This window comes from Oncorhynchus nerka, linkage group LG22, assembly GCF_034236695.1.
Source record: "Oncorhynchus nerka isolate Pitt River linkage group LG22, Oner_Uvic_2.0, whole genome shotgun sequence".
In the NCBI taxonomy this organism is placed as follows: domain Eukaryota; kingdom Metazoa; phylum Chordata; class Actinopteri; order Salmoniformes; family Salmonidae; genus Oncorhynchus; species Oncorhynchus nerka.
In genome coordinates, this window is record NC_088417.1 from 4668816 (window position 1) to 4683815 (window position 15000).

At 44.0% G+C, this 15000-nt stretch overlaps 1 protein-coding gene across 1 annotated transcript in view; it reads left to right on the forward strand.

Annotated features, from left to right (window-relative positions):
- stau2 (staufen double-stranded RNA binding protein 2) overlaps nt 1-15000 on the forward strand; it is a 546241-nt gene that overhangs the window by 364800 nt on the left and 166441 nt on the right. The window contains exon 15 of the mRNA XM_065006870.1: nt 2256-2386. Coding sequence (XP_064862942.1) covers nt 2256-2386 — 131 coding nt within the window. The remainder of the gene's footprint in view (nt 1-2255; nt 2387-15000) is intronic.

Below are 15000 nucleotides of genomic sequence, written 5' to 3' on the forward strand. Positions count from 1 at the left end.
CTTCATTCAGACAGTAGAGACACAGCCTACGTCTGGACAGCTTCATCACATTCAGACAGTAGAGACCCAGCCTACGTCTGGACAGCTTCATTCAGACAGTAGAGACCCAGCCTACGTCTGGACAGCTTCATCCCATTCAGACAGTAGAGACCCAGCCTACGTCTGGACAGCTTCATCACATTCAGACAGTAGAGACCCAGCCTACGTCTGGATAGCTTCATTCAGACAGTAGAGACCCAGCCTACGTCTGGACAGCTTCATTCAGACAGTAGAGACCCAGCCTACGTCTGGACAGCTTCATTCAGACAGTAGAGACCCAGCCTACGCCTGGATAGCTTCATTCAGACAGTAGAGACCCAGCCTACGTCTGGACAGCTTCATTCAGACAGTAGAGACCCAGCCTACGCCTGGATAGCTTCATTCAGACAGTAGAGACCCAGCCTACGTCTGGATAGCTTCATTCAGACAGTAGAGGCCCAGCCTACGTCTGGATAGCTTCATCACATTCAGACAATAGACAGAGAGAGACAGACAGAGAGAGAGAGAGACAGATATAGAGAGAGACAGAGAGAGAGAGAGTAGGGCTACATGTGTATATCGTAGATCAGCAGTCCTCCATATGTGTGTGTGTGTGTGTGTGTGTGTGTGTGTGTGTGCAGGTGTGTGTGTGTGCAGGTGTGTGTGCAGGTGTGTGTGCGTGTGTGTGTGCGCGTGTGTGTGTGTGTCCTCAGAGTTGAAACATGAAACTGTCCTCAGTTGAAACATGAAACTGTCCTCAGTTGAAACATGAAACTGTCCTCAGTTGAAACATGAAACTGTCCTCAGAGTTGAAACATGAAACTGTCCTCAGAGTTGAAACATGAAACTGTCCTCAGTTGAAACATGAAACTGTCCTCAGTTGAAACATGACTGTCCTCAGTTGAAACATGAAACTGTCCTCAGTTGAAACATGAAACTGTCCTCAGTTGAAACATAAAACTGTCCTCAGTTGAAACATGAAACTGTCCTCAGAGTTGAAACATGAAACTGTCCTCAGTTGAAACATGAAACTGTCCTCAGTTGAAACATGAAACTGTCCTCAGTTGAAACATGAAACTGTCCTCAGTTGAAACATGAAACTGTCCTCAGAGTTGAAACATGAAACTGTCCTCAGAGGAAGGGCCAACACACATCTACACACACACACACACATATGTGTACCCTTTCTCTCACACTCTCTCTCGCTCTCTCACACACACTTATCAAAACGATGACTGACAGTGCAGTGTGTGCCAGGTAACGATGTGAGATCTAATGACCCTCTTTCTCTCCTCCCTTTGTCCCTCCCCTTTCCTCCTCCCCTTCCCCTCCTCCTCCTCTACCTTCCTCTTCCTCTCCTCTTCCAGCCCAGAAGGGTCTACTCCACCTCTCCCCGGACGTCTATCAAGAGATGGAGGCGAGCAGGAAACAGGGGGCCCCCGTTAACTACCTAACCCCCAAACTATCTGACCCCCTGGTCGTCCCTCTGTCCCCTGGACACACCCCCTACTACAGGTAGAATCGCTCTTTCATTCCCAAGTCTATCAAATAGCAATAAGGAGGGCTGAGCTGGGGTTAGTTCCCATGTCTACTAGATACCTAAACAGCTAGAGGAGAACTGAGCTGGGTTAGTTCCCCATGTGTACCAGATACCTAAACATCTAGAGGAGAACTGAGCTGGGGTTAGTTCCCCATGTGTACCAGATACCTAAACATCTAGAGGAGAACTGAGCTGGGGTTAGTTCCCCATGTGTACCAGATACCTAAACATCTAGAGGAGAACTGAGCTGGGGTAGTTCCCCACTGGCAGAATGTGTAATATCTTTATGTCTGAACGAGATGTTTACTAAGTTGTTTACTAAGATGTTTACTAAGATGTTTACTAAGATGTTTACTAAGATGTTTAATAAGATGTTTACTAAGATGTTTACTAAGTTGTTTACTAAGATGTTTAATAAGATGTTTACTAAGATGTTTACTAAGATGTTTACTAAGATGTTTACTAAGATGTTTAATAAGATGTTTACTAAGATGTTTAATAAGATGTTTACTAAGATGTTTACTAAGATGTTTACTAAGATGTTTAATAAAATGTTTACTAAGATGTTTACTAAGATGTTTAATAAGATGTTTACTAAGATGTTTACTAAGACATGTGACCTATTATTGTTCACTGCGTTTCTAAGATCGTTTTCTACCGTTTCTGTTTTACAGCCCCCCCGCGGTTGCCACGGCAGCCATGGCGAGGGAGCTGTTGATGAACGGGTCAGGAGAGGGGAGGTCTGGGGAGAACATAGGACTGAAGGGGAAGAGCTCTGTCCAGCCCTCACAGCAACTAGAGTACCTGGCTCAAATACAAGGCTTCCAGGTAGGGATGCAGTATGACACACTCTGATATAGTAGTAGACCTACACAGTATGTGTACACAAACACACACACACACACACACACACCTAAACCTAAACCTACGCAGACACACTCTGATACAGTAGTAGACTGACACGTGGAAAGTAGAGGGCTGAAGGCCTGGTCCTTATACCCTGTACCGTGTGTGTGTATGTCTATGTTTTCATTCACGTGTGTGTGTGTGTGTGTGTGTGTGTGTGTGTGTGTGTGTGTGTGTGTGTGTGTGTGTGTGTGTGTGTGCCTGTGCCTTAATTTAGGCCCCCATATCTGCCCTGCATACCACAGCCCTATTCCCAGATAGCAGTGCAACAGAGGCTGTTCATTCTACAGTTTAACTCCACATGCTGTCTACCACCCCACATGCCTGCTTCTGGAAGGCTACTTACATATGATTTCAATCACTGGATGACTTGCTGGCTGACTGACTGACTGGATGACTGACTGGATGACTGACTGGTTGACTGACTTGCTGGCTGGCTGACTGACTGGCTGGCTGACTGACTGGTTGGCTGACTGGTTGACTGGCTGGCTGACTGGTTGACTGACTTGCTGGCTGGCTGACTGGTTGACTGGCTGGCTGACTGGCTGGCTGACTGGCTGGCTGGCTGACTGGCTGGCTGACTGGTTGACTGGCTGGCTGACTGACTGGCTGGTGTTTCGGGTCGTTGTCATGCTGGAAGACCTAGCCACGACCCATCTTTAATGCTCTTACTGAGGGAAGGAGGTTGTTGGCCAAGATCTCGCGATACATGGCCCCATCCATCCTCCCCTCAGTACGGTGCAGTCGTCCTGTTTTCTTTGAGACTGTGGTCCCAGATCTCTTCAGGTCATTGACCAGGTCCTGCCGTGTAGTTCCGTGTAGTTCGGGGCTGATTCCTCACCTTGATGAGATCTTGCATGGAGCCTCAGACCTAGGGTGATTGACCGTCATCTGGAACTTCTTCCATTTTCTAATAACAGCTTCTCACCAAGCTGCTTGCCTATTTTCCTGTAGCCCATCCCAGGTGCAGGTCTACAATTTTATCCCTGATGTCCTTACACAGCTGTCTGGTCTTGGCCATTGTGGAGAGGTTGGAGTCTCTTTGATTGAGTGTGTGGACAGGTGTCTTTTATACAGGTAACGAGTTCAAACAGGTGCAGTTAATACAGGTAATGAGTGGAGAACAGGTACAGTTAATACAGGTAACGAGTTCAAACAGGTGCAGTTAATACAGGTAATGAGTGGAGAACAGGAGGGTTTTCTTAAAGAAAAACTAACAGGTCTGTGAGAGCCGGAATGCTTACTGGTTGCTAGGTGATCAAATACTTATGTCATGCAATAAAATGCTAATTCATTACTTAAAAATCATACAATGTGATTTTCTGGATTTTTGTTTTAGATTCCGTCTCTCGCAGTTGAAGTGTACCTATGATTTTTTTTTTAAACTACAGACCTCTACATGCTTTGTAAGTAGGAAAACCTGCAAAATCGGCAGTGTATCAAATACTTGTTCTCCCCCCACTGTATGTCTTCAGCAGTGGAAAAGACGAACGGTTGAGATTGATATCATTTAATTCTGATGATTTTGGATGTCGCATGGTGCATCACAATGTGCTGGTGTTCCTCAGTAACATTAGACCAGATCCCAACCTGCTCTTGGCTCCGTCTTAATGCATCACAGTGTGCTGGTGTTCCTCAGTAACATTAGACCAGATCCCAACCTGCTCTTGGCTCCGTCTTAATGCATCACAATGTGCTGGTGTTCCTCAGTAACATTAGACCAGATCCCAACCTGCTCTGGGCTCCGTCTTAATGCATCACAGTGTGCTGGTGTTCCTCAGTAACATTAGACCAGATCCCAACCTGCTCTTGGCTCCGTCTTAATGCATCACAGTGTGCTGGTGTTCCTCAGTAACATTAGACCAGATCCCAACCTGCTCTTGGCTCCGTCTTAATGCATCACAGTGTGCTGGTGTTCCTCAGTAACATTAGACCAGATCCCAACCTGCTCTTGGCTCCGTCTTAATGCATCACAATGTGCTGGTGTTCCTCAGTAACATTAGACCAGATCCCAACCTGCTCTGGGCTCCGTCTTAATGAATCACAATGTGCTGGTGTTCCTCAGTAACATTAGACCAGATCCCAACCTGCTCTGGGCTCCGTCTTAATGCATCACAGTGTGCTGGTGTTCCTCAGTAACATTAGACCAGATCCCAACCTGCTCTGGGCTCCGTCTTAATGCATCACAGTGTGCTGGTGTTCCTCAGTAACATTAGACCAGATCCCAACCTGCTCTTGGCTCCGTCTTAATGCATCACAGTGTGCTGGTGTTCCTCAGTAACATTAGACCAGATCCCAACCTGCTCTGGGCTCCGTCTTAATGCATCACAATGTGCTGGTGTTCCTCAGTAACATTAGACCAGATCCCAACCTGCTCTGGGCTCCGTCTTAATGCATCACAGTGTGCTGGTGTTCCTCAGTAACATTAGACCAGATCCCAACCTGCTCTGGGCTCCGTCTTAATGCATCACAGTGTGCTGGTGTTCCTCAGTAACATTAGACCAGATCCCAACCTGCTCTGGGCTCCGTCTTAATGCACCACAGTGTGCTGGTGTTCCTCAGTAACATTAGACCAGATCCCAACCTGCTCTGGGCTCCGTCTTAATGCACCACAATGTGCTGGTATTCCTCAGTAACATTAGACCAGATCCCAACCTGCTCTGGGCTCCGTCTTAATGCATCACAATGTGCTGGTGTTCCTCAGTAACATTAGACCAGATCCCAACCTGCTCTGGGCTCCGTCTTAATGCATCACAGTGTGCTGGTGTTCCTCAGTAACATTAGACCAGATCCCAACCTGCTCTGGGCTCCGTCTTAATGCATCACAATGTGCTGGTGTTCCTCAGTAACATCAGACCAGATCCCAACCTGCTCTGGGCTCCGTCTTAATGCATCACAGTGTGCTGGTGTTCCTCAGTAACATTAGACCAGATCCCAACCTGCTCTGGGCTCCGTCTTAATGCATCACAGTGTGCTGGTGTTCCTCAGTAACATTAGACCAGATCCCAACCTGCTCTGGGCTCCGTCTTAATGCACCACAATGTGCTGGTGTTCCTCAGTAACATTAGACCAGATCCCAACCTGCTCTGGGCTCCAGACAAAACACTTCGTTGTTGTTCTTAGCTCTCTCAGCCTTCCTGTGTAACCTGAGAGACCCGGACAAGCCCCAACACACACATCAGGTTCTGCTTAGAGAGAGTGGGTGGGTGTGTGGGTGTGGGTGTGTGTGTTTGGTTTTACAAGGAAAATTCAGGCAGGGAAATTAGGGGTTGGGGTTAAAGTTAGGTTTAGGGTTAATGTTAGGTTTAGGGTTCAGGTTAGGTTTAGGGTTCAGGTTAGGTTTAGGTTCAGGTTAGGTTTAGGGTTCAGGTTAGGTTTAGGGTCCAGGTTAGGTTTAGGTTTAATGTTAGGTTTCAGGTTAGGGTTAGGGTTAATGTTAGGTTTCAGGTTAGGGTTAGGGTTAATGTTAGGTTTCAGGTTAGGGTTAGGGTTAATGTTAGGTTTAGGGTTAATGTTAGGTTTAGGGTTCAGGTTAGGGTTAGGGTTAAAGTTAGGTTTAGGGTTAATGTTAGGTTTAGGGTTAAAGTTAGGTTTAGGGTTAATGTTAGGTTTAGGGTCCAGGTTAGGTTTAGGTTTCAGGTTAGGGTTAGGGTTAATGTTAGGTTTCAGGTTAGGGTTAGGGTTAATGTTAGGTTTCAGGTTAGGGTTAGGGTTAATGTTAGGGTTCAGGTTAGGTTTAGGGTTCGTGTTAGGTTTAGGGTTCAGGTTAGGGTTAATGTTAGGTTTAGGGTTCAGGTTAGGTTCAGGTTAGGTTTAGGGTTAATGTTAGGTTTAGGGTTAATGTTAGGTTTAGGGTTAATGTTAGGTTTAGGTTTCAGGTTAGGGTTAATGTTAGGTTTCAGGTTAGGGTTAGGGTTAATGTTAGGTTTCAGGTTAGGGTTAGGGTTAATGTTAGGTTTCAGGTTAGGGTTAGGGTTAATGTTAGGTTTCAGGTTAGGGTTCGTGTTAGGTTTAAGGTTTGGGTTAAGGCTATGTTTAAGGTTAGGATTAACGTTAGGTTTAGGGTTAAGGTTATGTTTAAGGCTAGGGTTACGGTTAGGTTTAAGGTTAGGTTTAGGGTTAAGGTTATGTTTAAGGCTAGGGTTACGGTTAGGTTTAAGGTTAGGTTTAGGGTTAAGGTTATGCTTAAGGTTAGGTTTAGGGTTAAGGTTATGCTTAAGGTTAGGTTTTGGGTTACATTTTTTGATCCCCCTCAAGGATAGTAAAACAAAATTAGATTGTAACTGAGATGACAGACTGTATGTCTCATTGAGTGGATGCTTCATATTATTGACAGTTTGTAAGGGAGATTATATCAGATGTCTACGTTAGGCAGATTGTTTGGGTTTATTCAATGTAAGGTATATGTTATATTAGATGTAAGGTATATGTTATATTAGATGTAAGGTATATGTTATATCAGATGTAAGGTATATGTTATATTAGATGTAAGGTATATGTTATATTAGATGTAAGGTATATGTTATATCAGATGTAAGGTATATGTTATATTAGATGTAAGGTATATGTTATATTAGATGTAAGGTATATGTTATATCAGATGTAAGGTATATGTTATATTAGATGTAAGGTATATGTTATATCAGATGTAAGGTATATGTTATATCAGATGTAAGGTATATGTTATATCAGATGTAAGGTATATGTTATATCAGATGTAAGGTATATGTTATATCAGATGTAAGGTATATGTTATATCAGATGTAAGGTATATGTTATATCAGATGTAAGGTATATGTTATATCAGATGTAAGGTATATGTTATATCAGATGTAAGGTATATGTTATATTAGATGTAAGGTATATGTTATATCAGATGTAAGGTATATGTTATATTAGATGTAAGGTATATGTTATATTAGATGTAAGGTATATGTTATATCAGATGTAAGGTATATGTTATATTAGATGTAAGGTATATGTTATATCAGATGTAAGGTATATGTTATATCAGATGTAAGGTATATGTTATATCAGATGTAAGGTATATGTTATATCAGATGTAAGGTATATGTTATATCAGATGTAAGGTATATGTTATATCAGATGTAAGGTATATGTTATATCAGATGTAAGGTATATGTTATATTAGATGTAAGGTATATGTTATATCAGATGTAAGGTATATGTTATATCAGATGTAAGGTATATGTTATATTAGATGTAAGGTATATGTTATATCAGATGTAAGGTATATGTTATATCAGATGTAAGGTATATGTTATATCAGATGTCTACATTAGGCAGATTGTTCAGGTTTATTCAATGTAAGGTGTATGTTTCCGGCCACAGTGTTTTAGTGTGCTTCTTTTAGATTTCCTAAAACATGCACTTGTCTCATTTTACCGTTTAGAATTAGTCAGAATGCCAGGTGTTCTAACTTCATACCACTCAATTGACCTTCTAAACAGAACACACTCAATCACATTTACCTTCTAAACAGAACACACTCAATCACATTTACCTTCTAAACAGAACACACTCAATCACATGTACCTTCTAAACAGAACACACTCAATCACATTTACCTTCTAAACAGAACACACTCAATAACATTTACCTTCTAAACAGAACACACTCAATGACATTTACCTTCTAAACAGAACACACTCAATCACATGTACCTTCTAAACAGAACACACTCAATCACATTTACCTTCTAAACAGAACACACTCAATGACATTTACCTTCTAAACAGAACACACTCAATGACATTTAGCTTCTAAACAGAACACACTCAATGACATTTACCTTCTAAACAGAACACACTCAATGACATTTACCTCCTAAACAGAACACACTCAATGACATTTAGCTTCTAAACAGAACACACTCAATCACATTTACCTTCTAAACAGAACACACTCAGTGACATTTACCTCCTAAACAGAACACACACACACACACACACACACACACACACATATTGGATGCTGACACGAGGCAGTGTGTGTGTGTGTGCTGTTATTTCTGCTGTGTGTGTATCTGATATGGTTGGTATCTGTTAGAAGTTGGGCAGGATTCTAGGAATGCTGGAGTAATGCAGAACACATGAAGGACACACACACACACACACACACACATATGGAGGACTGCTGATCTACGATATAGACATGTAGCCCTACTCTCTCTCTCTCTGTCTCTCTCTCTGTCTCTCTCTATATCTGTCTCTCTCTCTCTCTCTCTCTCTGTCTCTCTCTCTCTGTCTCTCTCTATATCTGTCTCTCTCTCTCTGTCTGTCTCTCTGTCTATCTCTCTCTCTCTGTCTGTCTCTCTGTCTATCTCTCTCTCTATCTCTGTCTATCTCTCTCTCTGTCTCTCTCTATGTCTCTCTGTCTATCTCTCTCTGTCTTTCTCTCTCTCAATTCAATTCATTTCAATTCAAGGGCTTTATTGGCATGGGAAACATGTGTTAACATTGCCAAAGCAAGTGAGGTAGACGACATACAAAGTGAATATATAAAGTGAAAAACAACCAAAATTAACAGTAAACATTACACATACAGAAGTTTCAAAACAGTAAAGACATTACAAATGTCATATTATATATATATATATATATATACAATGTACAAATAGTTAAAGGACACAAGATAAAATAAATAAGCGTAAATATCTCTCTCTCTCTGTCTTTCTCTCCCTCTCTCTCTCTCTCTCTCTCTGTCTCTCTCTCTCCCTCTCTCTCTCTCTCTCTCTCTCTGTCTCTCTCTCCCTCTCCCTCTCTCTCTCCCTCTCTCTCTCCCTCTCTCTCTCCCTCTCTCTTTCCCTCTCTCTTTCCCTCTCTCACACTCTCCCCACCGAAATGTTGCTACTACCGGTATGTGTGTCTTAGATTGGAAGGAAAATGTTATCCGGTGATGTGTGTGACCTTTCCTTGAATCAAATGCTGCTGTGTAGATGAACTACTTTAGAATTCATCCGGCAGCTGTGTTCTTTCTTGTGTCAAATCAAAGTTTATTGGTCGCGTTCACAGATTTGCAGATGTTATCGCAATTACACACATTATCCAGAAAAATATCATAACGAGCAGAGGACCGGAATATAAATATACGCTGAACAAAAAAAATATAAACACAACGTTGGTCCCATGTTTCATGAGCTGAAATAAAAGATCCCAGACATTTTCCAGACAAATCTGATGGCCGAATGGTAAAGAACATCTAGCCGCTCGAGAGCACCCTCACCCGCCAATCTATAACATTTCCTTTTTATGAACAAAAAGGTTATTTCTATCAAATTATTTCTCACATCCCTGTTAGTGAGCATTTCTTCTTTGTCAAGATAATTCATCCGCCTGACAGGTGTGGCGTATCAAGAAGCTGATTAAACAACATGATCATTACACAGGTGCACCTTGTGCTGGGGGCAGTAAAAGACCACTCCAAAATGTGCAGGTTTGTCACACAATACAATACCACAGATGTCTCAAGTTTTGAGGGAGCGTGCAATTGGCATGCTGACTGCAGGAATGTCCACCAGAGTTGTTGCCAGAGAATTTCATTTTCAGCCCAGAACCTCCACATCCGTCTCCTTTACCTGCGGGATCGTCTGAGTCCAGCCACCATATTTCTGTCTGTAATAAAGGCTTTTTCTGTGGAGGAAAACAAATTCTGATTGGCTGGGCCTGGCTCCCCTGTGGCTGGGCCTGGCTCCCCTGTGGCTGGGCCTGGCTCCCCTGTGGCTGGGCCTGGCTCCCCAGTGGCTGGGCCTGGCTCCCCAGTGGCTGGGTCTGGCTCCCCAGTGGCTGGGCCTGGCTCCCCAGTGGCTGGGCCTGGCTCCCCAGTGGCTGGGCCTGGCTCCCCAGTGGCTGGGTCTGGCTCCCCAGTGGCTGGGCCTGGCTCCCCAGTGGCTTGGCCTGGCTCCCCAGTGGCTGGGTCTGGCTCCCCAGTGGCTGGGCCTGGCTCCCCTGTGGCTGGGCCTGGCTCCCCAGTGGCTGGTCCTGGCTCCCTAGTGGCTGGGCCTGGCTCCCCAGTGGCTGGGCCTGACCTGACTCCCCAGTGGCTGGGCCTGGCTCCCCTGTGGCTGGGCCTGGCTCCCCAGTGGGTGGGCCTGGCTCCCCAGTGGCTGGGCCTGGCTCCCCAGTGGGTGGGCCTGGCTCCCCAGTGGCTGGGCCTGGCTCCCCAGTGGCTGGGCCTGGCTCCCCAGTGGCTGGGCCTGGCTCCCCAGTGGCTGGGTCTGGCTCCCCAGTGGGTGGGCCTATGCCCTCCCAGGCCCACCCATGGCTGCGCCCCTGTCCAGTCTTGAGAAATATTTTAATTGACTGATTTCCCTGTATGCCTTAATTCAGTAATATTTTTGAAATTGTTGGATTTCTATGTTTGTTCAGTATACAACAAAGTTCTGTAGATGAGCTCTCGACTGGCGCAGCGGTGTAACGCACTGTATCTCAGTGCAAGATGTATTACTACAGTCCCCGGTTCGAATCCAGGCTGTATCACATCCGGCTGTGATTGGGAGTCCCCATAGGACGGTGCACAATTGGCCCTGGCGTCGTGCGGGGTTTGGCCGGGGAGGGTAGGGCCGTTATGATAAATAATAATTTGTTCTTGACTGACTTGGCTAGTTAAATAAAGGTTCAATGAAATAAACAATGTGTTTTTAGCTTTGTCTTCATGGGGTATTTGATTTAGAATAAATAATAATAATAATAATAAGTAATGTAATAAAATGTGTTGAAAGTCTGAGTACTTACTGAAGGCACTGTGCTGTATGGAGTCCTGAATAAGGCTGTAATGTAATAAAATGTGTTGAAAGTCTGAGTACTTACTGAAGGCACTGTGCTGTATGGAGTCCTGAATAAGGCTGTAATGTAATAAAATGTGTTGAAAGTCCTTACTGAAGGCACTGTACTGTATGGAGTCCTGTGAAGTCATGTCAACCTTGACCTGCGGTAATCAGCTGCCTTTTCAATTTAATTTAATAAGAGACTTTTTATTTTATTTATTTATTTATTTTACCTTTATTTAACTAGGCTAGTCAGTTAAGAACAAATTCTTATTTACAATGACGGCCCTACCAAAAGGCAAAAGGCCTCCTGCGGAGACTGCGATTAAAGATGTAGGACAAAACACACATCATGACAAGAGAGACACCACAACACTACATAAAGGGAGACCTAAGACAACAACACAGCATGGTAGCAACACAACCTGACAACAGTATGGTAGCAACACATGACAACACAGCATGGTAGCAACACAACATGACAACACAGCATGGTAGCAACACAACATGACAACACAGCATGGTAGCAACACAACATGACAACACAGTATGGTAGCAACACAACATGACAACACAGCATGGTAGCAACACAGCATGACAACACAGTATGGTAGCAACACAACATGACAACACAGTATGGTAGCAACACAACATGACAACACAGCATGGTAGCAACACAGCATGACAACACAGCATGGTAGCAACACAACATGACAACATAGTATGGTAGCAACACAACATGACAACACAGTATGGTAGCAACACAACATGACAACACAGCATGGTAGCAACATGACAACACAGCATGGTAGCAACACAACATGACAACACAGCATGGTAGCAACACAACATGACAACACAGCATGGTAGCAACAAAGCATGACAACACAGCATGGTAGCAAGACAACATGACAACACAGTATGGTAGCAACACAACATGACAACACAGCATGGTAGCAACACAGCATGACAACACAGTATGGTAGCAACACAACATGACAACACAGCATGGTAGCAACACAACATGACAACACAGCATGGTAGCAACACAACATGACAACACAGCATGGTAGCAACACAACATGACAACACAGCATGGTAGCAACACAGCATGGTAGCAACACAACATGACAACACAGCATGGTAGCAACACAACATGACAACACAGCATGGTAGCAACACAACATGACAACACAGTATGGTAGCAACACAACCTGACAACAACATGGTAGCAATACAACTTGACAACACAGCATGGTAGCAACACATGACAACATAGTATGGTAGCAACACAACCTGACAACAACATGGTAGCAATACAACATGACAACACAGCATGGTAGCAATACAACATGACAACACAGCATGGTAGCAACACAACATGACAACACAGTATGGTAGCAACACAACATGACAACACAGCATGGTAGCAACACAACATGACAACACAGCATGGTAGCAACACAACATGACAACACAGCATGGTAGCAACACAACATGACAACACAGCATGGAAGCAACACATGACAACACAGCATGGTAGCAACACAACATGACAACACAGTATGGTAGCAACACAACATGACAACACAGCATGGTAGCAACACAACATGACAACACAGTATGGTAGCAACACAACATGACAACACAGCATGGTAGCAACACAACATGACAACACAGTATGGTAGCAACACAACATGACAACACAGTATGGTAGCAACACAACATGACAACACAGCATGGTAGCAACACAACATGACAACACAGTATGGTAGCAACACAACATGACAACACAGCATGGTAGCAACACAACATGACAACACAGTATGGTAGCAACACAACATGACAACACAGCATGGTAGCAACACAACATGGTAGCAACACAGTATGGTAGCAACACAACATGACACCACAGTATGGTAGCAACACAACATGACAACATAGTATGGTAGCAACACAACATGACAACACAGTATGGTAGCAACACAACATGACAACATAGTATAGCAGCACAAAACATGGTACAAACATTATTGGGCACAGATAACAGCACAAAGGGCAAGAATGTAGAGACAACAATGCCTCATGCAAAGCAGCCACAACTGTCAGTAAGAGAGTCCATAATTGAGTGTTTGAATGAAGAGATGGAGATAAAACTGTCCAGTTTGAGTGTTTGTTGCAGCTTGTTCCAGTCGCTAGCTGCAGCGAACTGAAAAGACGAGCGACCCGGGGATGTGTGTGCTTTGGGGACCTTTAACAGAATGTGACTGGCAGAACAGGTGTTGTAGGTGGAGGATGAGGGCTGCAGTAGATATCTCAGATCGGGGGGAGTGAGGCCTAAGAGCGTTTTATAAATAAGCATCAACCAGTGGGTCTTGTGATGGGTATACAGAGATGACCAGTTTACAGAGGAGTATAGAGTGCAGTGATGTGTCCTATAAGGAGCATTGGTGGTAAATCTGATGGTGGAATGGTAAAGAACATCTAGCCACTCGAGAACACCCTTACCTGCTGTTCTATAAATTACGTCTCGACTCTTGATCAGGGCCCGCAAGGAAAGGGTGCATTGTGGGTCTCAGGCTATGATCACCATACTGTAGCAGTCTGTCATCATGCTATCCTTTCATACCGGGTACCATCACATAACTACCCTATTAATAATAACAGGGCTCACACACACACACACACACAGTAGTCCCTGCCCTTCTAATATCCTGTGGGAAACAGAGTGGGGAAAGGCCGAGATGAAATCAGGGGCTGATGAAAGCTTGATCAACAAGACGTTTATTAAAACAAGTTAATCTAAAGTTGAAACAGAATTCTCTAAATTCCCCAGAGTGTAATTCGTAACGGATGGAAGGCTGGTCATTGATATAGACCTCACCTGGAGGCTGTGTCATTGATATAGAACTCACCTGGAGGCTGTGTCATTGATATAGACCTCACCTGGAGGCTGTGTCATTGTAATAGACCTCACCTGGAGGCTGTGTCATTGATATAGAACTCACCTGGAGGCTGTGTCATTTATATAGAACTCACCTGGAGGCTGTGTCATTTATATAGAACTCACCTGGAGGCTGTGTCATTGATATAGAACTCACCTGGCTGGAAGACTGTGTCATTGATATAGACCTCACCTGGAGGCTGTGTCATTGATATAGAACTCACCTGGAGGCTGTGTCATTGATATAGACCTCACCTGGAGGCTGTGTCATTTATATAGAACTCACCTGGAGGCTGTGTCATTGATATAGAACTCACCTGGAGGCTGTGTCATTTATATAGAACTCACCTGGCTGGAAGACTGTGTCATTGATATAGACCTCACCTGGAGGCTGTGTCATTGATATAGAACTCACCTGGAGGCTGTGTCATTGATATAGAACTCACCTGGAGGCTGTGTCATTTATATAGAACTCACCTGGAGGCTGTGTCATTGATATAGAACTCACCTGGCTGGAAGACTGTGTCATTGATATAGACCTCACCTGGAGGCTGTGTCATTGATATAGAACTCACCTGGAGGCTGTGTCATTGATATAGACCTCACCTGGAGGCTGTGTCATTTATATAGAACTCACCTGGAGGCTGTGTCATTGATATAGAACTCACCTGGAGGCTGTGTCATTTATATAGAACTCACCTGGCTGGAAGACTGTGTCATTGATATAGACCTCACCTGGAGGCTGTGTCATTGATATAGAACTCACCTGGAGGCTGTGTCATTGATATAGAACTCACCTGGAGGCTG